The sequence below is a fragment of the Rhinoderma darwinii genome, chromosome 5, assembly GCF_050947455.1.
Source record: "Rhinoderma darwinii isolate aRhiDar2 chromosome 5, aRhiDar2.hap1, whole genome shotgun sequence".
Taxonomy (NCBI): domain Eukaryota; kingdom Metazoa; phylum Chordata; class Amphibia; order Anura; family Rhinodermatidae; genus Rhinoderma; species Rhinoderma darwinii.
In genome coordinates this window covers 176,909,235-176,936,078 of record NC_134691.1, presented here as the reverse complement: position 1 = coordinate 176,936,078, position 26,844 = coordinate 176,909,235, and the positions used below count along the sequence as shown (strand labels likewise).

General features: G+C 39.1%; 1 protein-coding gene across 1 annotated transcript in view; it reads right to left on the bottom strand.

Moving 5' to 3' along the window:
* The window catches only part of CDH18 (cadherin 18), a 523,245-nt gene that overhangs the window by 354,396 nt on the left and 142,005 nt on the right, over positions 1 to 26,844 (bottom strand). The window contains exon 2 of the mRNA XM_075826752.1: positions 14,403 to 14,872. Within this exon, the coding sequence (XP_075682867.1) occupies positions 14,403 to 14,750 (348 nt within the window). The 5' untranslated portion in view covers positions 14,751 to 14,872. The remainder of the gene's footprint in view (positions 1 to 14,402; positions 14,873 to 26,844) is intronic.

Sequence of the window (26,844 nt, the reverse complement as noted above, 5' to 3'; positions counted from 1 at the left end):
ATCCATCAGACTGCCAAATAGTGAAATGTGATTCATCACTCTAGAGAACATATTTCCACTGCTTTAGATTCAAGTGGCGGCATTTTTTTGTACCACTCCAGCTGGTGCTTGGCATTTCGCATAGTGATCTTAGGATTGTACGCTGGTGTTTGAGCATGGCAACCCATTATATGGAGCTACCGATGCATACTTCTTATAATAACGTCACTTATAGAGACATTTTAGAACTCTGTAATGAGTGATGCAACAGAGCTTAGTCAATTTTTACTTGCTACACGCTTCAGCACTCGGGAACCCCACTATGTGAATTTGTGTGGGGTAATGCTTAGTGGTTGAACTCTTGTTACTCCTACACACATCCACTTCACAATATTAGCACTTACAGTGATCGGGGAAGATCTAGCAAATCAGATATTTCATAAACTGACTTGTGACAGAGGAGACAGGCTATAAAAGTGCCACATTTAAAGTCACTGAGCTCTTCAGTCGACCCATACTACTACAAATATTTGTCTATGGGGATTGCATGGCTGTGTGCTTGATTTTATGCACCTGTTTGCAATGACTGTGACTGAAACACCTGTATTCAATAATTAGAAGCAGTATCCGCATACATTTGGCCATATTGTGTAGTACAGTCAGGTATAATAATAAGTCTTAGCATTAAAACAAATCTAATACAAGAATTTCCTGATTAAGCAGAAAATAAGTAAGTTATGTTTGTAATTCAGAGGTTGGTGCAACTAGGAAGAAGCTTATTATCACTTCTGTGATAAAGTGCCTCGCAGGCTGCACCTTATCCACATCTGGGGGGTGCTTCACTAGTGACACCTGCCTCACAGTTTGAGAAGCACTGATATATACCAATGTCTTTAATGCAAGCAGAGGTACGACAAATGCAAATAGGTGTTCTTTCAAAATTATAAGAAACTATGAATGATGTAATAGAATGTAAATATTTTTTTTTTAAAAATGTATAAAGTATATTATCAACTGCAATATCAGTAAATCATTTTGTACAGTAGCAGCACCTCAATTTAAAATTAGGAAACCATAGAAACCACAGTTAAAACAGACTACTCAATACAAGAGGAAACAATTATATATTTTTCTTTGATATGTGAATTGCGTTATGTGAGTCAGTCCTCAGTACATTTAGAGAAAAAATGTCATTTCTGAATGCAGAATATATAAGACACACAGAACTGTGAGGCAATGTTATTGCAAACAGGATTATATGCAAATGCTAAAAGGATTGTCTTTTTTTAAAAATGTTAAGATTTGAAGCAGAATAAAAAATGGTATTAATTTCTTTAACATGAGCAATGACAAACAAAATGTAATCTTGTAATATTTCAACAACATACAGTTTAAATTATAATATGCAATCCCTCGTGAAAAAAGGGTCAGGTTTACCATACTTCTGAAATACACAACTTGGAAAGCAGACTCCTCTTTTTCATACTGTAATTATAGATTATAATTGACGTTTTCACATTTTTTAATACAAAATCAAAAGTTTAATCCCTCTGTCATACCCCTTTGAAAATCCTAAAAGATTCAAGAGACTACAGGTAGATGATATACAGCAGATGATAAACAGTTGCGTAAAAAAACGGCCCGTCGGAACAGAATGCCGTATTTCCCATTGAAATCAATGGGCAGATGTTTGGAGGCGTTCTGCTTCCCATTTCCCGGCCAATTTTTGTCCGTTTACGGCCCGAAAAACGGCCCGAAAATAAGCCGTGTGAACATACCCTTATAAATCACTGAACCATTTGCAGACTCTCTTCATTCTCCTGCTATTCAAAGCAGTGGACATCTCTCCTAACCTTGATCCTCCCTTTTCTTCTGCTAAGCTCAACCCCTTACCTGCCACACATAAAACCCTTCAAATCTTCTTAACATTCCTTGTTTGTCTCCTGTCTCTTTTAACTGTGCACTCTGGAATTCTTGGTCTGTGTGCAACAAACTCACCTTAAAGAGACTCTGTCACCACATTATAAGTGCCCTATCTCCTACACAAGGAGATGGACGCTGTAATGTAGGTGACAGTAATGCTTTTTATTTAAAAAAACGATCTATTTTCACAACGTTAGGAGCGATTTTGGTTTAAGCTAATGAGTCTTCTTAATGCCCAAGTGGGCGTATTTTTACTTTCGACCAAGTGGGCATTGTACAGAGGAGTGCATGACGCTGACCAATCAGCATCATGCACTCCTCTCCATTCATTTACACTGCACTAGCGATATAGTTATATCACTATGTGCAGCCTCATACACAAGCCCTAACATTACTACAGTGTCCTGATAATGAATACACATGAAATCCAGCCTGGACGTCATGTGTACTCAGAATCCTGACACTTCTGACTCTTTTCTTTGAGATTTCCAGCACGGGAAACAAAATCTCGTTTAGCTCCGTAATCTCGCGAGATTTCGTTTCCGTTGCTGGAATCTCACAGAAAAGATTCAGAAGTGTCAGGATTCTGAGTACACATGATGTCCAGGCTGGATGGTCATGTGTATTCATTATCAGGACACTGTAGTAATGTTAGGGTTTGTGTATGTAGCTGCACATAGTGATATAACTATATCGCTAGTGCAGTGTAAATGAATGGAGAGGAGTGCATGATACTGATAGGTTAGGGTCATACACTCCTCTGTACAACGCCCACTTGGTCGAAAGTAAAAATACGCCCACTTGGGCATTAAGAAAGCTCATTAGCATAAACCAAAATCGCTCCTAACGTTGTGAAAATAGATTGTTTTTTAAAATAAAAAGCATTACTGTCACCTACATTACAGCACCCATCTCCTTATATAGGACACTTATAATGTGGTGACAGAGCCTCTTTAAGGCCTCGTTTACACGAGCGTGATATACGTCCGTGCAAGGCGCGTGCTTTTCACGTGTGTCGTATGGACCTATGTAAGTCTATGGGGGCATGCAGACAGTCCGTGAGTTTTGCTCAGCGTGAGTCAGCTGAAAAAAACTCACGACATGTCCTATATTTGTGCGCTGTTCGCGCATCACGCACCCATTAAAAGTCAATGGGTGCGTGAAAATCACGTAGGTCACACGGAAGCACTTCCGTGCGAACAGCGTGATTCGCGCAACAGCTGTCAAACTCTGAATGTAAACAGAAAAGCACCAGATGCTTTTCTGTTTACAAACATCCAAACGGAGTGTCATAATGATGGCGGCTGCGCGAAAATCTCGCAGCCGCGCATCATACGCTGATGACACACTGAGCTGTTAAGTGCCTTTTGCGCACGCAAAACGCCGCGTTTTTTGCGTGCGCAAAACGCACACGCTTGTGTAAACCAGGCCTAAGACTGAGTTCACACTGGGTGGATACCTTGCATAAAAGCTAGCAGCAAATCCACCCTGTGTGCCGCAGGGAATTACGGGAGAAAGACCGCACCAAACTGTGGTGCAGTTTTTCGACTGGAATGGCCGATGCGAAAAACTGCAGCACTTAGCTAGCCTGCTAACTGGCTGGCCTCCTGGGATGACGTTTCAGTCCTGGAGACCGCTGCAGCCTGTGATTGGCTGCAGCTGCAGTCACATGGGAAAAAGCATCATCCCAGGAGGCCGGCCATCTAATGACATCGAGGGTGGCCTCCTGGAATGATGTTTCATCCCATGTGAGAGCCGCTACAGCCTGATTGGTTGCAGCGGTCTCATGGGATGAAACGTCATCCCAGGAGGTTGACATGGAGGAAGAAACACAGACAACTGGGTAAGTATAAGATTATTATTTCGTTTTTTGCAGCAGAATCGCTTCGGAACTGCCGCTAAAAAAACCGCAACAACTACTATTTGTTGTGGGTTTTACCTCCCCATTGAATTCAATGGGAAAAACCTGCAACAAGTAAGCATTGTTTATGCAAACACATGCTGCAGAATAAAATTCCGCACCGCAGGTCAATTTCTGAGCGATTTTTCCGTGCAGTATTTACACAGCGTGTGGGTGAGATTTGTTTTATCTCATCCATTTTGCTGCTACTGTATGTATGTTCACACGTTGCGTAATTTTCTGCAACAGAATTAGTTGCGGAAAATACGCAGTAATTACGCATCGTGTGAATTGACCGTTATTCATAACTTATCCCTTTCTAACTCCCTAAGGGCATGCCAACACGTGGCAGATTTCCTCCGCAACTGTCCGCATCTGTCCGCATCAATGCCGCACAGAATCTGCGTTGCAGATTCTGCAGCGGATCTGCCCAAAATGTGCAGTAAATTGATGCGGACTAGCTGCTGCGGACTGCGGTAAAAGTGCTTCCCTTCTCTCTATCAGTGCAGGATAGAGAGAAGGGACAGCCCTTTCCCTAGTGAAAGTAAACGAATTTCATACTTACCGGCCATTGTCTTGGTGACGCTTCCCTCTTTCGTCATCCAGCCCGACCTCCCTGGATGACGCGGCAGTCCATGTGACCGCTGCAGCCTGTGATTGGCTGCAGCCGTCACTTAGACTGAAACGTCATCCTGGGAAGCCGGACTGGATACAGAAGCAGGGAGTTCTCGGTAAGTATGAACTTCTATTTTTTTGACAGGTTGCTGTATATTGGGATCGGTAGTCACTGTTCAGGGTGCAGAAACAGTTACTGTCGATCGCTTAACTCTTTCAGCACCCTGGACAGTGACTATTTACTGACGTCTCCTAGCAACGCTCCCGTAATTACGGGAGCCCCATTGACTTCCTCAGTCTGGCTGTAGACCTAGAAATACATAGGTCCAGCCAGAATGAAGAAATGTCATGTCAAAAAAGCAAGACGCATCCGCAGCACACATAACATGTGCATGACAGCTGCGGACTTCATTGCGGAATTTAGAATCTCCATTGAAGTCAATGGAGAAATTCCGCCATGAGTCCGCAACCAGTCCGCCACAACTCCGTAACATCCATTGCATGCTGCGGACACCAAATTCCGCACCGCAGCCTATGCTCCGCAGTGGAATTTTCAGCCTCGTCTAAACGAACCCTACTAAATAGAAGTGGAAGTCAATGGAGAAATTCAAGAGCAATTCCGCCACGTGTGGCTTTGCCCTAAACCGCCTGGCTATTACAGAAACATGGCTACACCTGTCTGACATTGCTTCCCCTGCTGCTCTATCTTATGGTGGTCTCCACTTCTCTCATGCCCCCAGATCAGAGAAGAGGCAGGGTGGAGGAGTAGGCATACTTTTTTCCCCACACTGTACTTTCCAAGTTATTCCCCCTTGTCCCCTCACTCACATTTCCCTCTTTTTAAGTCCACACTCTCAAACTCTTTTGCCCATTCTTCCTTCGAGTGGCAGTTGTCTACCGCCCACCGGGCTCACCGCCTCAATTCCTATATCATTTTGCTGCCTGGCTTCCACAATTCCTATCATCTGAAACACCAACTCTCATCATGTTTGACTTTAACATTCCCATTGATAACCCAATCTCCTTATCTGCCTCCCAGTTTCTATATTTAACCTCCTCCCAGGTTCTGTCACAACTTACTAACTCTCCAACACATGAAGACAGGCATTCATTTGACCTGGTCTTCTCCAGTCTATGCTCATTTTCTGACTTTGATAATTCTACCATAACTCCCAGGCAGCATGGTCACTGTCTTGGGTTTATTTATGACTCAGATCTTTCCTTTACTTCGCACATCCAATCACTTACATGTTCCTGTCAATTTCACCTCAAAAACATCTCCAGAGTATGCCCTTTTCTATTGACTACTGTAACTCATTACTAATCGGTCTTCCACTCACTAAACTCTCCCCTCTCCAATCTATCCTGAATGCCGCAGCCAGGCTCATCTTTTTGACCTACCACTATACCAAAGCCTATACCCTCTGCCAGTCACTGCACTGGTTGCCCATTCACTTCAGAATTAAATTCAAACTTTCTACTCTCACCTACAAAACTCTCCACAGTGCTGCACCTCCTTACATCTCCTCACTCATTTCTGTCTACCACTCTACTCACACGCTCTACGTTCTGCCAATGACCTTAGATTAAAATCCTCCATAATCCGAACCCCCCACTACCGTCTCCAATATTTTTCTCATGCTGCACCAGTCCTCTGGAATGTGCTACCCCAGACAATAAGATTAATTCCCAACATCCACAGTTTTAAACTTGCCCTGAAAACACATATTTTTAGACAGGCCTATATCATTCCTTAATCTGACTCCTTTCCCTGGCCCCTCTTTTACATTAGTCATGAGAACTTGATCCCTTCATTGAGCCACACTCCCTGCACCCTTATGCACTTTTTGTCCATCATACACAGATACTGGCTGGTGACCAGCTCATGCAGCTTTATGTATACTACCCCATGTGTATAAAAGCCTGGAGCATTGCACTGAACAAGCACTTTTTAGATTTACATGTCTCCCTTATATCCTCATAGATTGTAAGCTCTTGCGAGCAGGGTCCTCACTCCTCTTGTTTGAATTGTAAATTAGTTTTGTCAATATGTAATGTCTGATATTGTCTGTACATGTTCCCTCTGAATTGTAAAGTGCTGCGGAATATGCTGGCGCTATATTAAAAAAAAATATTATTATTAATATGTTGATTAATATTATTATCTCCTTTCTTTTGTGTTCACTCCTCTGTTTGGCTAAAAAAAAACTGAGCAAACAACTGCACCACACATTGAATCACAGCTGTGTAAGTGATCCTGGCCTTCCTCTACTCATTTGCCACAGTTTTTTTTTATTTTTTTTCAATTGTCTTACCTTTAATGTCTAAAACCAAACTTTTCACTTCTTCCTCACACAGTTTTTTTTTTCTCATAGTAGCAACTTTATGTTATCTAAAATGCCTAGTGTCAGACCAGATATAATTGTATAAATCATTGGAGGAAAATAAACACACTTCCTGATGGATGGAACTGGCTAAAAGTTTTGCGATACCACTTAATGTTATACAGCTGGAGCATATGGCTGCTCTACTGTATTTATTGTAGCCTGCAGCTTGTAGACATCTGTCAGGTGTATACTGTTTGTTAAATCAGATACAGCTCCATAACTTACTTTACAACAAAACAAAGTGTAACAATAACAAGCAAGTATGACAAAATTTGATGTAAATTACTGTAAAAACAAAATGCATAAAATAGTAATAATAACAAAAACAACAACATTTGTATCTAGGGGATAAGGCTCACCATTGCTACATTACCAACTCTTTATGTCAGGTAATTAATACAATACAAAAAAAAACTCTGTGGTTTAACTAAATTAACTTTTTTACCTAAATAATTAAAAAGTGGGATGTTTATGTTTCATTCCAGATTTGTATTTGTTCGCAGCTTCACACATTTTTGCTGAGGTATGCTAACAATCTACTATCTTTAGCATGTATACATTGGATTTTCCACAGATTTAACCAACAATTTTTACAAATATACATTACAGTGTTGGCATATTTACTTCTGGGCATGATCTTCTGTTGCATCATGAAGCTATTCATTGACTACAGCTGTATCAGAACTTGTATTCACATTAATTGTTTGAAACATACATCTTAATCAACTATTAATTAACCTAAAACTAAGAATCATGTGCCAATTTCACAGTAGCATGATCTTTATAATTCAAAAATAAATGATGTCATTCCAATATTGTCATAAATTTGCATTATCTTATTACAAAAATACACAGAACCTCCGCCTCACAAGACATTAAAAAACAATTGTCCCATAAAATTAGCTTTGGGTAGGAGGCGTTAAAAAAACCAACTAAGTATAAAGTCATATATACAGTAAATATGACACAACTAATTTCCCATACAGCCTTAAATGGAACCCATCACTATGACAGACCAGTGTGATGCTTTAACAGAGTATATTAGTGAGTATAATTTCATCCATTAAATAGTCCTCATATGTGCCAAACAGAGGGGTTGAAATTAAAGTACTTCTTGGTTACTTTGGAGTCACATGATGAATGACTTTATCCTTCACAGCCAGTCAGAAGCTGTCCAAAGGATCATGTGACATACCAGGGGCATACGCAAGGGAGTCCACATGCTTAAAACCACGTCTTCTGGATACAGTTAAATACCATGGTGGAGCGGGGGAATGAGAGGCTGTTCCCTTCAGGCCAGGACAATGTAGTGATGATATCGCGCCGAGCTGTGCCATGCCGCTGACAGACCAGGCCAAAGGCCAGAAGGGGCACAGGGTTAGGAGAGTATTACTTAAAAAAAATTTGGGGGGCTTTTAAACTGTGTGGGGCACTAAGGGGCACTAATATGATCTACGGGCTGTAAGGGGATACTATTATTGTGAGGAGGACCCTAAGGGGGCACTTTCACTTTGTGGGGTCACAAAGGGGGCACTATTATTATCTGGGGGACTATTACTTTGTTGGGGCCCTATTACTGTGTGCAGACATGAAGGGGAGCATTGTTACTGTGTGGAAGCACTAAGGTAGAACTATTACTGTGTTGGGACCCTAAGGGGGCACTATTACTGTGTTGATGCAACTGTGTTGAAGCCAGCCACTCTCTTCACTGTAGGAATAAGGTTACGTAACTATATATATATATATTTTTTTCAATTACATTTTAATTACTGTGGGAAGCACAAAACTGAGCACTCATTCTGTATGTGGGGGAACAATAGAGGAAATTATTTAAACGTTGGTTACAAAGGGGTAATGTTACTGTGGTAGCCCTAAAAGGGGGCACTACTATTGTGTGGGGCCTAAAGGTGGCACTATTACTGTGTAGAGCCTAAAGGGGGCACTATCACTGTGTGGAGCACAAACAGGGGTACATTTATTGTGTGGGGGGCTATTACCATCTGGACCACTATTAATATTTGGGTCACTATTTATCTGGCACTATTTTTTTCATCTATATTATCAAGTTATGGCTGGAAAAAATCCTCATGGCGGTCTTGGACGGATAGAGAAGAAAAAGGAATGCTCCATTTAGAGAAGACGCCACCTGTGAGTCCAAACCTTTTCCATTTATGTGTCTAACCTTTAAATTTATATAATTGTTCTTATCAGGTTCAATTGAATGTGTAGTTAAGACAATTGACAAGGCTCAAGTGGGGGTGGGGGCACCTATGAAACCTTTGCACTGGGCCCACCAATGTGTTAAAAACTTAAAATAAACTTAAAATACATGTGAAATAAATATTTGTGCTTCAGTGTGTACAGTACTTCAACTTAATTGTCTGCACATACAACATTTTCCTTTTATTTTGCTCCTTCAATTGGCCAGCTGAATGTGTTTATTAATCTTACTTACAGTCAAGCACAACCATCTTATTAAATTCGTTAGTCACACTCAGCTGCTTATATATATCTTCTTACACTGTAGATTCTATCATTTCCTATGAATTGCAATTTGTCATATCTGAAGCTTCATAAATTGCATTTTTCCTCCGTAATTTAAAGTCAGAAATATAAAACAACAGTAACCAAGACAGATAGAAATCTAATACCCGCTTTAAGGGAAAATAGCAATAGTACATGTTCAACCCTTCCTTGCAAGGGGTCAAGCAATACTGACTACTGTTATTGAACAGAGCAAAAATGAATAAGGAAGGATTACAATCTGATATAAAGTGTCATAGGAATAAAAGGTAGCATATATTATAAATAACTGTAAGGTCTAAAAGGTTATAGAGTGTCACCAACACATCTCCAAGAATAGTAAATGATACTGGATAATTTTCTAGCTTGTGTAAAGAAATGTTTTTTTTTCCTACATGGTATACATCAAATATCCATGCACATAAACATTGCAGGCCTTTCAAAGGGTATGTTCACACAGGCCGGATATGCTGCATAAAATACACAGTTTTTCCACCCTGGATGTCGCAGGGAATTCCGGACAAAAAAAAAGCAACACATTGTGGTGCAGTTCTTCAGCCGGAATGTCCTAAAAAAAAAGCTTATACTTACCCGTAGCCATGGCGACTCGTCCCTCTAACATCCTGCAGCCCAGCCCCCTGGGATGACGTTTCATCCCATGTGATCACTGCATCCTGTGATTGGCTGCAGCAGCCACATGGGATTATGCATCATCCCTGAAGGCCGGACTGGACGCAGGAGCAGAGAGATCTGGGTAAGTATTCGATTTTTTTTTTCCTATTTGCCTATTTTCCTATTTTTCCTATTTGCGATCTTTGCAGTGGAATCACAACATTTGCTATTTGTTGCGGGTTTTACCTCCCCATTGAATTCAATCAGGAAACCCACAACAGAAAAGCAATGATTCCATAACATAAATTGACATGCTGCGGATTAAAAAAACACCCTTCAGGTCAATTTATGAATGTTTTTTTCGGCTGGTTTTTTACGCAGTGTGTGGATGAGATTTGTTCAAATCTCATCCACTTTGCTGCTACTGTATTATGCTGCGGATTTTCTACAATGAAATCTGTTGCGGAAAATCTGCAGTATTTACAATACGTCTGAACTTACCCTAATACACCCAGTAGAACATGCTGGGCATGATGCAAACAAACACAGTGGAAGAAAGATGATGTGCAGTACAGAATTTTTGTGCACAACAGTTTCAAGATACTTTTTTTTTTTTTAAATAACAGCTCCCAGTAGAACACACTGGACACGGCACCCACCGATATATTGAAAGAAAGCTGTTGCTCACCAAATTATTTTGTACTTACAATGACAATGTACCAGACAAGTTACATAAATACCCCGCTAGTACATATAGATGGCTGTGAGTCTGGGATTGCAGGTTCTTGTTCTATTCCTCCATCAGACTCACAGGGTCACATCTAGGGTAACCTGTTGGTCTCAACACAGCTACATTTACATTAAAGTGTCAGTTTAGTTATATTCTCCCGCCTGTACTAACATTGGCACTAACACGGCAACAGTACCGCCTAGCGTGCAGGATCGTCTCTCCATGCCCGATGTTAGTTTGGCCAGGGGAGTATACCTATACTGACCTGTGTTGCGGCCAAAGTGACCGTGTAGCGCTAGCCTTATATGGATGCTATGATCGAAATTCTGAATACAACCATGTGATTTTTTTATTAGCCTGCAGTTTATTTTCTCTTGTAAAATCATTTTGAAAGATCTGTTAATGTCTATGGCAATTTGACCCAAACTTTATCAATTCCAACAGGATTCATCACCTATTTATTATCATTTAGGCCAGAATCACACACACACACATTTTTTATGCAGTTTTTGTGGCAGATTTTTGGCTCAGTTCTTTGATCCAAATACAGAAGTGGACACAAGAAAGGAGATGCATCAGTCTTTTCTTCATACCTTTCCTGCCTTTTTGATCCACTTCTGGCTTTGGTTTAAAAGAGTAAGCCAAAAACTGCCACGAAAATGGCCTCAAAACTGTATGTGTTATCCTGGCCCTATATGAATGAGACATAGATTGACAACTGATAAAAATGTATGTCAATTTGTCATAAGTTCTTCAATAAGTTGCAGAGAAACAATACATACCACAAAAATTACCCATTCAAAACGTCTAAGATCAGCTGTCTAAAACTCTATACCAGGTCAGCACATGTGCGCACGATGCTGGGCTTTTTAGGACTGCAGTCAATGCAGTCCAGTGTCAGAGCCTGCAAAGCCAGAAGCCTACTGTGTGTAGCCTGATCCTCTGTATACTGTACTTTTGGACTTTCTTTGTGCATAGGTGAGAAAACAAGTGTTTGGTTAGAGCCCAGAAGGGCATTTGTTGTCATGTGTTTTATGCTCAAAGTACCTGCAGTGTTTATTTTGACTGAAAAAAAGGCAAGTTGGACTGCATAATTGGACTTTCTCCAGAAGTGTGATAGCAAACCCTGCCTCCACGTGTACAGATCCCGACTATATATATATATATATATATATATATATATATATGTATGTGTGTACACGTGTGTATATGTGTGAAGACGAAGACAGTTTCAGCCAACAGCTTGAGTAAAATAAAATATTGCTAACTGCTATATAATATTTTATACATTATTTCTAAGGTGTATCTAATAGTTCCCTTATCCTTTAAAGTCTTGCCATGTTCCTTTGTAATCACCACAGAATCCACCAATTTCACAGGTATGTGTAATGCTCTTTATATCAGGAATATTTCAAGGGAAGATGATGCAGAGATGGATTCTATAAACCCAAAGCACATGAGAGATTAGGAGACAAAGACTTAAATACAGAGGTTTGACAAATGATGGACATATCTTCAAGACTGATGAAGTGTAGTAGAATAGAAAAATAACCTGTATATCCATTGAAAAGTAAAGCCGGGTTTTTAGACTTTTTACATCTAACTACCACAGTCACACACTTAAAAAGGATCTGTCAATTTTCTGTTCTTCCTTTAGCGCAAGAAGATTGAATTTTTTTAAATGTTGCAACTTATATTACTTTAATGATAAACATTTGTATTTTTGCATGGAAGAATAGGTCTCTCAATCTCAAGAAACCTGGCCACCCTGCCCATCTCCCAACACTAAACGTTACCACCAGGTTGAAAAATTAAATCTTGGGTATCTCGTCGTGTTATTTCTTGCCTATACTGAATGGGACATGCGAGGTTGTGTCGGATCTTTCCAGTGTTAAGGGGGGCGAGCATTACAAGAAGCCCCAAATATACCACTATAGATATCATTCAAAGATGCGTACTTTAACCTATAAAGACATGGCCAATCATCATTTTTCATTTTAGTTTTTTGCTTCCCACCTTCCAAAAGCCATAACTTTTGCATTATTTTGTCGACATTTATGGGGGATTGTTTTTTTGCGGGACAAGTTGTAGCTTTTCATGGTACCATATATTGTACTGCAAAATGTCCTGGGAAACTGCAAAAAAAATATTTGTGGGGTGAAATGGGCAAAAAGCAGCGAATATGGCATTTTTGTGGGGTTTTGTTGTTCATAAAGCGGTAAAAATTACATGTTCACCTTATTCTATGGGTTAACTTTTTTTTTTAATGTTTTAACACTTATTTAAAAAAAAAAAAAAATGTTTTATGTTGCCACATTTTGGGAGCCATAAGTTTTGTATTTTTCTGTCAATTGAGCAATGTGAGGGCTTATTTTTTACGAGGTGAGCTGTAGTTTTTAGCGACACCATTTTGTACAATTTTTTATTACATTTTTTTTGAGAGATAAGGTGACCAAATATATTTATGTATATATATTTATTTATTTATTTTTTGTACAGCGTTCACCGAACGGTTTAAATAATGATATATTGTAATAGTTCAGACTTTTACAGATGCGGCGATACCAGTTATGTTAACTTTTTTTTTTAACATGCCTTTAGGGAAAAAATGGGAAAAGGTTTTTTTTACTACTTTTTTTTTATTAACAGTTTTTATTTCATTTTTTATTAGTCCCCCTAGGGGACTTGAACCAGCGATTGTTAGATTGCTTGCGTGATATACTGCAATACTAATGTATTACAATATATCGCTATACTGACAGTCTCCTTTGGTCTACAAGGACAGTCTCCAGGGCTTCAAAGGAGTACAAAGATGGCAGATCTGGGGGCCTTTATTAGACCCCCAGGCTGCCATGACGACCATCGGCACCCCACAATCGCATAAAATTCTGATAGTTAAATAAAAATAGGTTTATTTGTTTATTTTTGGTTTGTTTTTATATTTTTATTAAATTCATTCATTTTCAGATATGGAATAGCAGGGGATAATTTGGAATATCCAATCAATTTCATCTACTTTGACAATATTTAAAAGTTCTCTGATCTACTTAAATTGGTTCTCTACTGTACAAAAATCTATTTTTAATAAAATCTGTATATAATAGCTCAGGCTAAGATGGTAAACAATATGGCTTCATTTCTGCCATGTTGCTAATGACCTTTACTTTTGTCAGCCCAGTGCCAGTAAAGTTCATGTCTGACATTCTGCTTGCTAGTAATATACTCATTAACAACTATAGTCTTTGCAATGAGGTTGTCAGTCAACATGTTCCAGACCACACACACACACACACACACACACACACACACACACACACACACACACACACACACACACACACACACACACATATATATATATATATATATATATATATATATATTTATATATACATATATACATATCTGTGTGTGTATATATATATATATATATATATATATATATTTATATATATATATATATATATATATCCCAGAAGAAAGTCTAGCAGCACTCCGATAATCAAGGTGAAAAAAAGTGACGTTTATTGTGCCAACATGGCAAGTGCAATGTTTCCATCCCACCTTGGGACCTTTTTCAAGCAATAAATAAATTAATTTGGATAGATATATATTTACATAGGTCAAAATAATAGTGATGATGATAATAATAATAATAATAATAATAATAATAATAATAATAATAATAAGAACCATAATAATACATATGAAGTATATATAAAGAATGGTTTACCTTGCCCACATACTGAGGATCTGGTCCCATGTGTTCTTCTAAAACAAAGAACTGATTCCATACCCATCCACGTTTTGGCCGGTGGTGAACTTCTGTTTCTCCTTCTATGTGTTTGGTTTGATTTCTGGTCACTTTTATAGAGTTGCGATGAGTTGCTCCATAGCATCTCTGCACAAAACAGAGACATACGAGAACTGGACAGATACCAGATGTGCTTGTAAATCTCATGGTAGAAAGTATTCCCTTCTTAGCAGAGTTGTAAATTTTTAATCCAAACGTCTTGGATGTGCTTGGTTTAAAGCTACACTTTGTCTGGTAAAACAGTCCAACATGGTCTTCTGTGAGCATCCATTGTTTTTATAGATTTTCAGATAATAATAGTATTGTATTTACATCCTGAAAAAAATCTGTCTGAGCAAAGTCTCTGTGGAATTCCTTAAGATGTTGTCCAGAAGAGAAGCATTTTACATCTAATGGAGGATAGAAAGGAAGAAAATATCAGGAAGGTAATTCAACTGTTTTACTATATTAGTAACTATTGATTATAGAGAAATGTATAATATGAAACTTTAATTAAATGGAATCAATGAAGACACCAATTCTTAATGAACCTAATATACGACCTTGTTTTATCTGCAGGCTATTTAACAATCATTGACCATGTCCTCAAATATTTATTATTCTATGTTCACTGCCTGCATACTTACCCTTATATGACTACTCAAGGCCTAAACTATAATTCTCATTGTATTGTCTTCCATCAAACTGTATAACATTCTTTTATATCAATAAAATGTTTTCTACAAATACAGAATGGTAATTTTTTTAGTTACTCCTTACAGTAAACTTGTAAAGGGAATGTGGAAGAAATTTGCAAGGAGGGTGGTCATAACAGGAAAAAAAATACTGGTAATACTCAACTCTGACAATAAGAAAGTGAGAATTTAAACTGTTAGTAAATATAAAACAGAAGCCAGACAATAATAAATCTAGTAATAGTATTGATTCACCTATGCACAGTGAACACGCAACCTGCAATGGTAATTCAGGAAAGGAAAAAAAAATAGTTGTTGATACTATTTTTAATGATCTTTTCCTAAAATAAATATTAAGATACCCAGATTTGGAGTAAACACTAAGATTCATGATATTTTATGAATGTGCCTGAATGTGGGCAGTCAATGTGGGCATATCAATGGGGGTCTGTTCTAACATCCGCGGTCGCAGGCCGCAAACTCCTATCTTCCTGCAGACGTCATCCTCCCCAGAGATGCCAGCACATGTGTCATTATCCCCAGAGATGCCAGCACACTGTTCTGCAGTGACCACTAGGGTGCATGCCCTAGCTCATTCCCAGCCTCAATGAGCCAGAGCACACACATGATTTCGATTTGAGCTGATTGCTCCCAGATCACCCTGGACTATAAGAAGGGCCCTGCCCCTTTCTGCATTGCCTGAGCGTTGTTTGTACCTACCCATGTCTGTCTTGGCAAATGGTCCCTTGAGTGTTTTCCAGTTCCAGTGTTCCCGTTCTTGCTACCTGTACCCTGTATCCCGTGCTATCTTGTTCCAGTGCCATATAGAGTTGGAGTCGTGTTGTGCTGTATACTACGCCTGTCTTGTTACACCACGCCCTGGTGCCTGCTTGCTGCTATCCGAGCCTATCCTGCTACTGTCTGAAGTTACCACAAGTACACCTATATGCACTATAGACTTTGACTTGTATCCTGTTGGCCAGCTGCCATACCGTCAAGGTGGTACGGCCCAGTGGGTCCACAATACCCACAGATCGTGACATCTGTGAATGAAAACATTCTATACTTGTTTTCTTAACCCCTTAATGACCGGGCATGTTTATACCTTAATGACCAAGCCAGATTTGTCAAATCTGGTATGTCTGACTTTATCAGAGAATAACTCTGTGAAAGTTTTGAATATCCAAGTAATTCTGACACTGTTTTTTCGTCACATGTTGTACTTTATTTTAGTGGTAAAAGTAGACTGATACGATTTGCGGAAATTAATTAAAAAATAGAAAAATGGAAGAAATTTTGTAAAAATTACCATTTTCCCCTATTTTTAACTGCAATATGTCACATATGTACACACATACTGTACAATTTTTTTTAATTAAATATATATTTCTATCTCTTTACTCCATTTTGGCAGCACTTTTGAAAAAATAAAATAAATTTTCAGCAATTTAGAGGACTTACAAATTGAATAATAATTTAATAAATTTTGAAGTACATTTTGTTTTCCTGCACCAAGCCAGGTTTTCAGAGGCTCATAGGTGTCAGAATGGTGGAAACCCCCACAAATGACCCCATTTAGAAAACTAGACCCCATAAGGTATTTATTTAGGGGTATAGTAATTACTTTGACCCCACAGTTCTTTGCTAAATTTAATGCATATCGGGTGAAAAAAATAATAATTTCACTTTTTTCATAAAAGTATTTGTTTGAAGACCGATTTCTTTGTAAAGCGACCATGAAAATGAAGAAACACACCCCAAAATCTATCACCCTCTTTCTCCTGTTTTCAAAACTACCCACATTTGCACGGCAGGGCCCCAAAGGAAGGGAACACCCGGAGGCTTTCAGGACTCATATTTTGCTTGAAAATGTTTTAGGCCCCAATGTACATTTGGAGAAGCTTTGAGCTGCCAGAATGATAGAAACTCCCCATAAACGACCCCATTTCGAAAACTAGACCCCTTAAGGTATTTATCTAGGGGTATAGTTAGCATTTTGACCACACAGGTTTTTCGCTAAATATATTGAAATTAGTCTGTAAGAATTAAAATGTACTTTTTTTCTGAAACAACATAGAAATTTTTATTATTTACAAGGAATAACGAAGAAAATGCACCCCAACATTTGTAAAGCAATGTCTCCCGATTACGACAATACTCCATATGTGGTAATAAACTGCTGTTTGGACCCACAGCAGGGCTCAGAAGGGAAGGAGCGCCATTTGGATTTATGATTTTGCTGGAATGGTTTTCGGTGCCATGTCGAATTTGCAATGCACTGGAGGGACCAAAACAGTGGAAACCCACCAAAAGTGACCCCATTTTGGAAAAACCTTCAAGGAATTTTTCTAGGGGTATAGTGAGCATTTACACCCCACGGGTCTTTTGCAGAGTTTATTAGAATTAGGGCGCGAAAATTAATATCAACATTTTTTCCACTAAAATGTTGCATTTTCTCATTTTCACAAGGGATAAAGGAGGAAAAAAACAACCATTTTTTTATAAAGCAATTTCTCCCGAGTACGGAAATACCCCACATGTTGTCATACGTTTTTTCATTAGAAATGAATTAACCCTTTCAGGACTGATCCATTTTTTGCTTTCATATTTTAGATTTTCACTCCCCGCTTTCCAAGAGCCATAACTTTTTTATTTTTCCATCAATAGAGTGGTGTGAAGGCTTATTTGTTGCGGGACAATCTGTAGTTTTCATTGGTACCATTTTGGGGTACATGCAATTTTTTTTGATCACTTTTTATTCAATTTTTTTGCAATCCTGAGTAAAAAACAGGTTTTCTTTTTGCGGCGCTCACCGTACGCTATAAATGACATTTTTACTTTATTCTGCGGGTTGGTACGATTACGGCGATACCATATGTATATAGGTTTGGTCCTTTTTTTTAGCGTTTGAGCAATAAAATGACTTATTTATAAAAAAAAAAAATTCTGTGTCACCATATTCTGAGAGCCATAATTTTTTAATTTTTTAGTCAAAAAAGCTGTGTAAGGGCTTGTTTTTTGCGGGACGGATAGAAGTTTTTATTGGTACTATTTTCGGGTACATGCAACTTTTTGATCATTTTTTATTCTTTATTTAGGGAGCGGTGGTGACCCAAAAAATTGCGATTCTGTCGTAGTTTTTTATTGATTTTTTTTGGGGTGTTCATCGTGCGGGAAAAATAACATTATAGTTTTATAGTTGGGTTCGTTACGAACGCGGTGATACCAGATATGTGTACTTTTTTAACGTGTTCATTTTTTTTCTATAATAAAAGTCTTATTATAGGAAAAAAAGCATTTAGTGTTTATAGAACTTATAACTTTTATTTTTACACTTTTTTTAAAACATTTTTATTACTTTTTTTTACTTTTTTCACTTGTCCCACTAGGGGACACTTAGTCTTGCAGCTTTGATCGCTGCTAGAGTACATTACACTACACACGTAGTGTAATGTACTCTAACTGTCATTGTGACGTGACTGTCACACTGACAGGAAGCAGAGGAGGAACGGCCGGAGGCTGTTCCTCCGAGGCTTCCGTGCATGGCAACCCGGAGGTCATTATCTGACCTCCGATTGCCGTGACAAGCATCGGTAGCCCCCACGATCACTTCGTGGGGGCTGCTGATGTGCTTCAAACCACTTAAATGCGGCGACGGCAATCCGTCGCCGCACTTAAGGGGTTAACTGCCGAAATCAGCGGCGATGGTCCGCTGTCCGGCAAGACTGATGTCTCAGCTGTCGGGGACAACTGTCAGCGCGGGTCTGTCACTCTGTGTTTACACAGAGTGACAGTTTGAAATGCGGACGAAAATGAACGTCATGGTGCGGGAACTAGCAGCCGACCATGACGTTCATTTTCATCCTTGGTCGTTAAGGGGTTAACATAGATAAAGAATTGGGACTTTGGTAATTAAAGAAATAATAAACAAGAGGAATGATATAACACTGAATGGTATTGTATGGATAGAAATTATAATGCATTTAGTAGAAGTTTAATTAAAGAAGAAAACCAACAATTATGTTTTCCTATATAGTGCGGCATAGGTTGTTATTAAAGAATACTGTAGAAACTGTTGTGTATACCTGTTTTAGTTGATGTGCTATTTATGTGTTGTCTGCCATCTTGGTTCTTTCTTCCCCTCTGATATGGTACCCCTAATGCAGCCTACGTTTCCCATGATGCTTATGGCTTTGCAGAGGCAAAGGGGGCGGAGTCACATCACACTGCACGTGCTCTGAGTCCTAAGTGCAGCAAGTGAAAGATCAGTGACATAGATCTTCTGTCCTCACCTAGAAGTCTCAGTGTATCCCAATGTAGCTTCAGCCTGACTCCTCTGCCTCCTGCTAGTGAGAGGCCTCCTGCAAAGGAGAGCAGTGAGAAGCAGAATCTCATAGAAATACATAGGAGATTATGCACACAGCACTCACAGACTGTATAGACAGTTAGTGTGAGTCAGGGGAGATTTATAACTCTGCAGCTGATCATTGTATGGACTCCCGTATTATATCACTACACTCCTTGTCCCTTAGATAGGGCAGAAATGATCTAATCAGCAGCACTATATGCATGGGGGGGTGGACACACAGAGAGGAACAAAGAGAGTGGAGCAGGGTGGGTAGGGGTCTCAGTGCTGCCAGGATGGATTTGATATGTGATGATGTAATCCTGTAGTTCACAGGAAGTCAGACACACAGGAGAAACTGACCTCCTGTTTACAAATGGGAGCATGGTCTGTTTTAGTGGTCAGACTGAGATCTCATGACACAGCTGCCATAAGGAAAGGGTCCAAAATGTGTAGATGTAACTGAGCTGGGAAGAAACATATGGCACTGCTAGAATATTGATGGTGAGTTAGCATTATATGTGCAAAAAATAATGTGCTGGAGTGCTTCTTTAAGAAGAGGAAGAGTATTTTTTAAAATAAATGTCATAACAAATTAAACATATGATCCAAGATTCATGGAGGACATGCATCTGTATATTTTTATGCTACAACTAGTAGCAATGATGCATGATGCAATTTCTTATAATTTTCGATGAAAAACCATAAACATAACATTTAGAACAGGTAAGAGATCGAGTTTTAGGAGAACATTACAATTTGTGCTACGGTATTGTGAATATTTTCATACATTGCCATTTTAAGTCTGCATGTCTTTTAGAAAAAAAACTTTAAGGTCATTCTTTAAAACTCATTTTGCATTGTTGGTGATTTTATTGCATGACTGTCACATCTGACAGTTGCTTGTAATATGGCCTGGAGAGAAAATAGATCAGAATGTTCTACTCCCACAGGTGCTCGATCAGATTGAGATTTGGAAAATTGGAGTCCAAGTCAACACCTTCAACTCTTTGCCATGTTCTTGAAACCATTCCTGAACAATTTTTTGCAGTGTGTAAGGGTGCACTATCCTGCTGAAAGAGGCCACTGCCATTGGAGAATACTGTTGCCATGAAGGGGTGTACTTAGTCTGCAACAAAGTTTAGATAGGTATCACATGTCAAAGTAACATCCACATGAATGCCAGGTCCCAAGGTTTCACAGCAGAACCTTGCTCAGAACATTTCACTGCCTCCACCATCTTCCTCTCATAGTGCGTCCTGGTGCCATCTCTTCCCAAGGCAAGTGAAGCACACGCACATGGCCATGATGTAAATGAAAATGTGATTCCATTTTGCCATGGTCCAGTTGTTATGCTCACACGCTTACTGTAGGCGCTTTTAGTGGTGGACATGGTCAAGCATGACCACTTTGACCAGTCTGCAGCTTTGCAGCCTCAAACACAGCGATGCACTGTGTTCTGACATCTTTATATTATAGCCAGCATTGACTTTTTCGAAAAATTAGGATACAGTAGCTCTTCTATGGAATCGGATCAGAAGGGCTAGCCAATGACACTGTTACCGGTTCAGCGGTTGTCCTTTCTTGGACCACTTATGGTAGGTACTAACCACTGCATACCAGGAACACCCCAGAAGACCTGCTGTTTTGGAGATGTCTGACCCTGTCGTCTAGCCATCACAATTTGGACCTTGTGAAAGTCACTCATATACTCACACTTGCCCATTTTATCTATATCAAATATATAAACTTCAAGAATTGACTGTTCACTTGATGCCTTATAAATATCATCCCTTGACAGGCACCATTGTGATAGCAGAATGAAGAGTACAATATATAAAAAGTTGTGTGAGGAATTTAACAGTGAGTTTTAGAAAGCAATGTAATAATGAATTGTAGTATTAGTAATTTTCAAATGTATTTCCCCACTTGACACAGTGGATTGTGATGAGACCAGAAACTGTATCACTTCTTGCCTTCTGGAGGACAACTTGCTCCTATAAGGGTCCCTGATCTCTATGGTATTATGTAATCAGGGGTTCTTTAAGACAAACATAAACAAAACTGAAGTAAACTGTTAACTAAAAATTGTAGCCATATTCTTCTAGAGATGCACAGATGATGATATTGAACTAGTGCATTCAAAATAACTGCCAAATAAATGATTGGGGCAAATTTATAATGCGATTTGCGCCTGTTTTGTGACATAAAAAAGTCGCAAATTATAGTGCATGCTATATTTGTGCTAAAACTCGAGACTTTTCTCACCAATCACCAGTTTTCAAAAATGGCAAGAGAAGTAAGCAGAATAGGGATGGGGGTAACAAGTTTTTGATGGATTTTTTTATACTAAGACAGAAAATGGTGCAAATTTTAGTGCAAATGTACAATTGCTCATGCCTGGCATAGATTTCATTTTCTATCTTTAAAACTGTCCAAGATGCACCAAATTTATTAAGAGGTGTGCAACTTTTAATACATTCGGAGCATTTTACTCCAACACACTATAGTGTAAGACTGCCTTGTGAAACGCCAGTCTTGATTATTTCACCCATCAAGAGGAATTTATTTTTAAAGTCCAATATTCAGCGGAACAAAAATAGACTTAAAAAAAATACATGAAAAGTTTTATTTTTCTATCACAGTTGTCTTAATTCTAGGCTGTTCTGAGAGCTGGTCAGAATATCCAAAAATAACATGCATGAGGTCCACACACTGATGGGACCGTTACAGTTCAAGTTTAGTACAGGTACTGTGTTATATTTTCAAAGTACAACATTTTACAATAATTTTGCCAAGATACATTAGAAATATAGTTTCCCTTTACGAGATTAGAGGTGTATCTGATTATGAAAGTAATTGAATAATATGATTAAATATTAATATTTCAAATTAATTTTAATTATGACAGTATAAGGAGCAAAGTGTTAGGCCCCATGCACACGACTGTAAAATCACCAGTAATTATGGACCTATTCCTTTCTATGGCCGATGGACACCTTTCCATATACTTATGGGAAGGTGTCCGTGCCGTAGAAACTTTCCCCAAAAAATAGGACATGTCCTATTTTTTTTATTTTACGTATTGCCTTTGATCCCATACTTTATAATGGGAGCACGGCCCGTAAATGCGGACGACTGTCCACTGCCAGCCGCGCCTGTAATTACGGGTCGTAATTACGGGGCACGGTCGTGTGCATGGTGCCTTATTATACTGTTAGATATTAACCCCTTCCCGCTTTTGGGCGTGACTGTACATCCAAATACAAAGTGTGATCCCGCACTCGGGCGTACAGTCACTCCCAGTAGATAAAGCGTGCACAGGAGCTGTGCGCGCTTTATCTTCAGTGGCTGTCAGCTGTTATACATAGCTGACATCCCGCTGCAATGGCTGCGATGGCTGTTACCGCCGATCGCAGCCATTTAACCCCTTAAATGCGGCTGTCAATGACGTCCGCCGCATTGAAGTGGTTGACAGAGGGAGGGAGCTCCCTCTGTACCCCCCCACGATTGAAAACCTATAAACTGTAGGGTCAATTAACACATTGTAATTTTAGAGAAACATATATACATTTTATTGAATATAACAACATTTAAAAGATGAATCATGCTGAGCATGAATAAAAACGTCTGTCAATTACAGAGGACATACAAATGACAAAACATAGCAATACATAGCAATACAGTGGGTATATTCAATGTACTTTAAGCCCAATCGGCCTAAACAGAAAAAATAGTTACAGCTTCTATGTGAATTGTAGTGTGCAGAAATGCATCATATATATAGAAGCAACAGTGAAGACTCAGCTGAAATTGACTGCAAGTAGCTAGGATACGGCATCAACACACCAGCCCAATGCTGGAGATCAACATGTGGTAGCTTGCTAGTAAGTGCAAGTGCGGTCAATGATAATGCAGGCAGTTTAGGTAAAGTGGTACACAGAAAATGAAACATGTAACATACCCATAGTAGCCCTCTGAGAGGAGAGAACATCAGTCCCGACGCGCGTTTCGCCGAAATGCCTTCGTCTGGGGGTCGCGTGTGGTGATGGTTGCTATGGATGGTGATGGTTGCTATGGCAACCAGGAAGCCGTTGCTAGGCTTCCTAGTTGCCCAGGTACGGAAGCCTATTAGGTCCTGCCCGAGGCAGGCCCTAATAGGCTAACTGTCAGATGATGAATGACAGTTACAATACACTGCACTACATAAGTAGTGCAGTGTTTTGTACTGGGGATCAGAAGACCAGATCTTCAAGTCCCCAGGTCAGTGTAAAAGAAAAAGTGAAAGAAAAATAAATAAATAAAAGTTTTAACTAATAAAAAAATAATCGCCCTGTTTCCCTGATCAACTCCTTTATTATTAGAAAAAAAAAATGAAAACATGAAAAAAAAACTATACATAATAGGTACCGCCGCGTTCGGAACGGCCTGATCTATAAAAATATCACATTATTTATACCGCACGGTGAATACCATAAAAAATAAAAAAAAGTGATGAAAAAGTTGCAAGTGACGCAAAATGGTACCAATAGAAACTACAGTTCGGCACGCATAAAACAAGCCGTCCCACAGCGATATCAACGAAAAAATAAAAAAACTTATGGCTGTCAGAAAATGGCGACACTAAAACATTATTTTTTTTTCGAAAAGAGTATTTTTATTGTGGGAACGTAGTGAAACGTATCGCCCCGCAGAATAAAGTTAACTTGTTGTTTATACTGCACGGTGAACACTTTAAAAAAAATAAAAAAAAACTTGCTAAAATGGCTGTTTTTTGGTTTCCTCATCTACCAAAAAATGGAATAAATAGTGATAAAAAAAAAATCGCATGTACCCCAAAATGGAACCAATAAAAATTACAGCTCGTTCCACAAAAAACGCGCCATCACACAGCTCCGTCACCGGAAAAATAACACGTTATGACTCTCAAAACGCAATGATGCAAAATGATGCTAAATGACGGCCCAGACAAATTTTTAGGTCCAGTAGTATTTCACTAAATACCCTACATCATCATTTGCTGGACCCCACAGGTGGACCCTGTAGTTGCAGCGGAGATGAGGAAACTTTAGGGCCTTGTGCGGCTTATAGGGCTAGTGAAGAAGTCAAATGTAAAGCAATACTGGAGCGCAGATATTTTGTATAATCCCGGCCTGTGCATAAAGGATTGGTTCAAAGCGTACCACACCAATCCATGGATTATTCATTCACCCCATTATTACATAATCCTATTATGACCTGTTGCACTCCGCCCAGTTTACATATGCCCTGATGTACTCCGCCCAGTTTACATATACCCTGGTGTACTCCGCCCAGCTTACATATTCCCTGATGTACTCCGCCCCGCTTACATATGCCCCCACATTATAAGCTGAAATACCACTAAAACACCAAGCAAAATCTGCACTTCAAAAGCCAAATGGTGGTCCAACTGAGCCTGGCAGTGTACCCAAACGGCAATTTATGACCACATATGGGGTATTACTGTATTCTGGAGAACCCACTTAACAATTTATGGGATGTGTGCCTACGGTGGTACACGCTGGGCACAACACATTGGGCACTGAAATGGCATATCTGTGGAAAACGGCAATTTTCAATCTGCAACATCTATTGCTTACTCATTTTTGCAAAACACTTGTGCGGTCAAAATGCTCACTACACCTCTAGATAAATTCTTTGAGGGATCTAGTTTCCAAAATGGGGTAATTTTTCTGCAGTACCACTGTACTGGTACTATAGCTCAATGCAACATAGTGTCAAAAAACGAATCTTGTAAAATCTCCACTCCAAATATTAAATGGCGCTCCTTCCCTTTAGAGCCTTGCTGTGTGCCCAAATAGCAGTTTATGACCATGTGTGGGGTATTTTCCTACTCTCGAGAGAATGCTTTAAAAAATTGTTGGTGCTTTTTCTCTTTTATTTGTTGAGAAAATGAAACATTTTAAACTAATGCGAAGTTTTATTGGAAAATAATGTAATTTTTCATTTTCACTGCCCATTTGTAATAAAATTTATGAGACACCTGTGGGGTCAAAATTCTCACTACCCCCTAAATGAATTCCTCAATGGGTGTAGTTTGCCAAATGGAGTCACTTTTGGGGAATTTCCACTGTACTGGTACCTAAAGGGGCTTTGCAAAAGCGACATGGTGCAGAAAAACCAATCCAGCAAAATCTGCTCGCCAAATGGCGCTCCTTCCCTTCTGAGCCCTGATGTGTATTCATACAGTGGTTTATTACCACATATGGGGTATTTCCGTACTCTGGAGAAGTTGCTTTGCAAATCTTATGGTGCTTTTTCTCCTTTATTTGATGAGAAAATTAAACATTTTGACCTAAAGCTACATCTTAGTGGAAAAAAATTAATTTTTCCTTTTTACTGCACAATTCTAATGAAATCTATGAAACACCTGGGGGGTCAAAATGCTCACTACACCCCTAGTTGAATTCCTCTAGGGGTGTAGTTTCCCAAATGGAGTCACTTATGGGGGGTTACCACTGTACTGTTACCTTAGGAGCTTTACAAATGCGACATGGTGCCGAGAAATTAATCCAGCAAAATCTGTACTCCAAAAGCTAAATGGCATGCCTTCCCTTCTGAGCCCTGATGTGTACTCATACAGTGGTTTATTACCACATATGGGGTATTTCCGTACTCTGGAGAAGTTGCTTTGCAAATGTTACAGTGCTTTTTCTCCTTTATTTGATGAGAAAATGAAACATTTTGACCTAAAGCTATATCTTAGTGGAAAAAAATGTAATTTTTCATTTTCACTACCCAATTCTAATGAAATCTATGAAATACCTGTGTGGTCAAAATAATAACTACACCCCTAGATGAATTCCTCTAGGGGTGTAGTTTCCCAAATGGAGTCACTTTTGGGGGGTTTCCTTTGTTTTTGCAGCACAAGACCTCTTCTAACCTGACATGGTGCCTGAAATATAATTTAAGAAAAGGAAGGCCGAAAAATGCACTAGGTGCTCCTTTGCTTCTGGGGCTTTTGTTTCAGGCCAGTAGCACACTAGGGCCACATGTGGGATTTTTCTAAAAACTGCAGAATCAGGGCAATAAATATTCAGTTGTGTTTCTCTTGTAAAAACCTTCAGTATTACAGGAAAATTTATAAAATTCAAATTTCTGCAAAAAAAATGAACTTTGCAAATTTCCCTTCCACTTTGCTTTAATTCCTGTGACACCTATAAAGGGTTAAGAAACTTTCTAAATGCTGTTTTGAATACTTTAAGGGGTGCGGTTTTTAAAATGGGGTGATTTGTGGGGGTTCCTAATATATAAGGCCCTCAAAGCCACTTCAGATCTAAACTGGTATCTGTAAAAATAG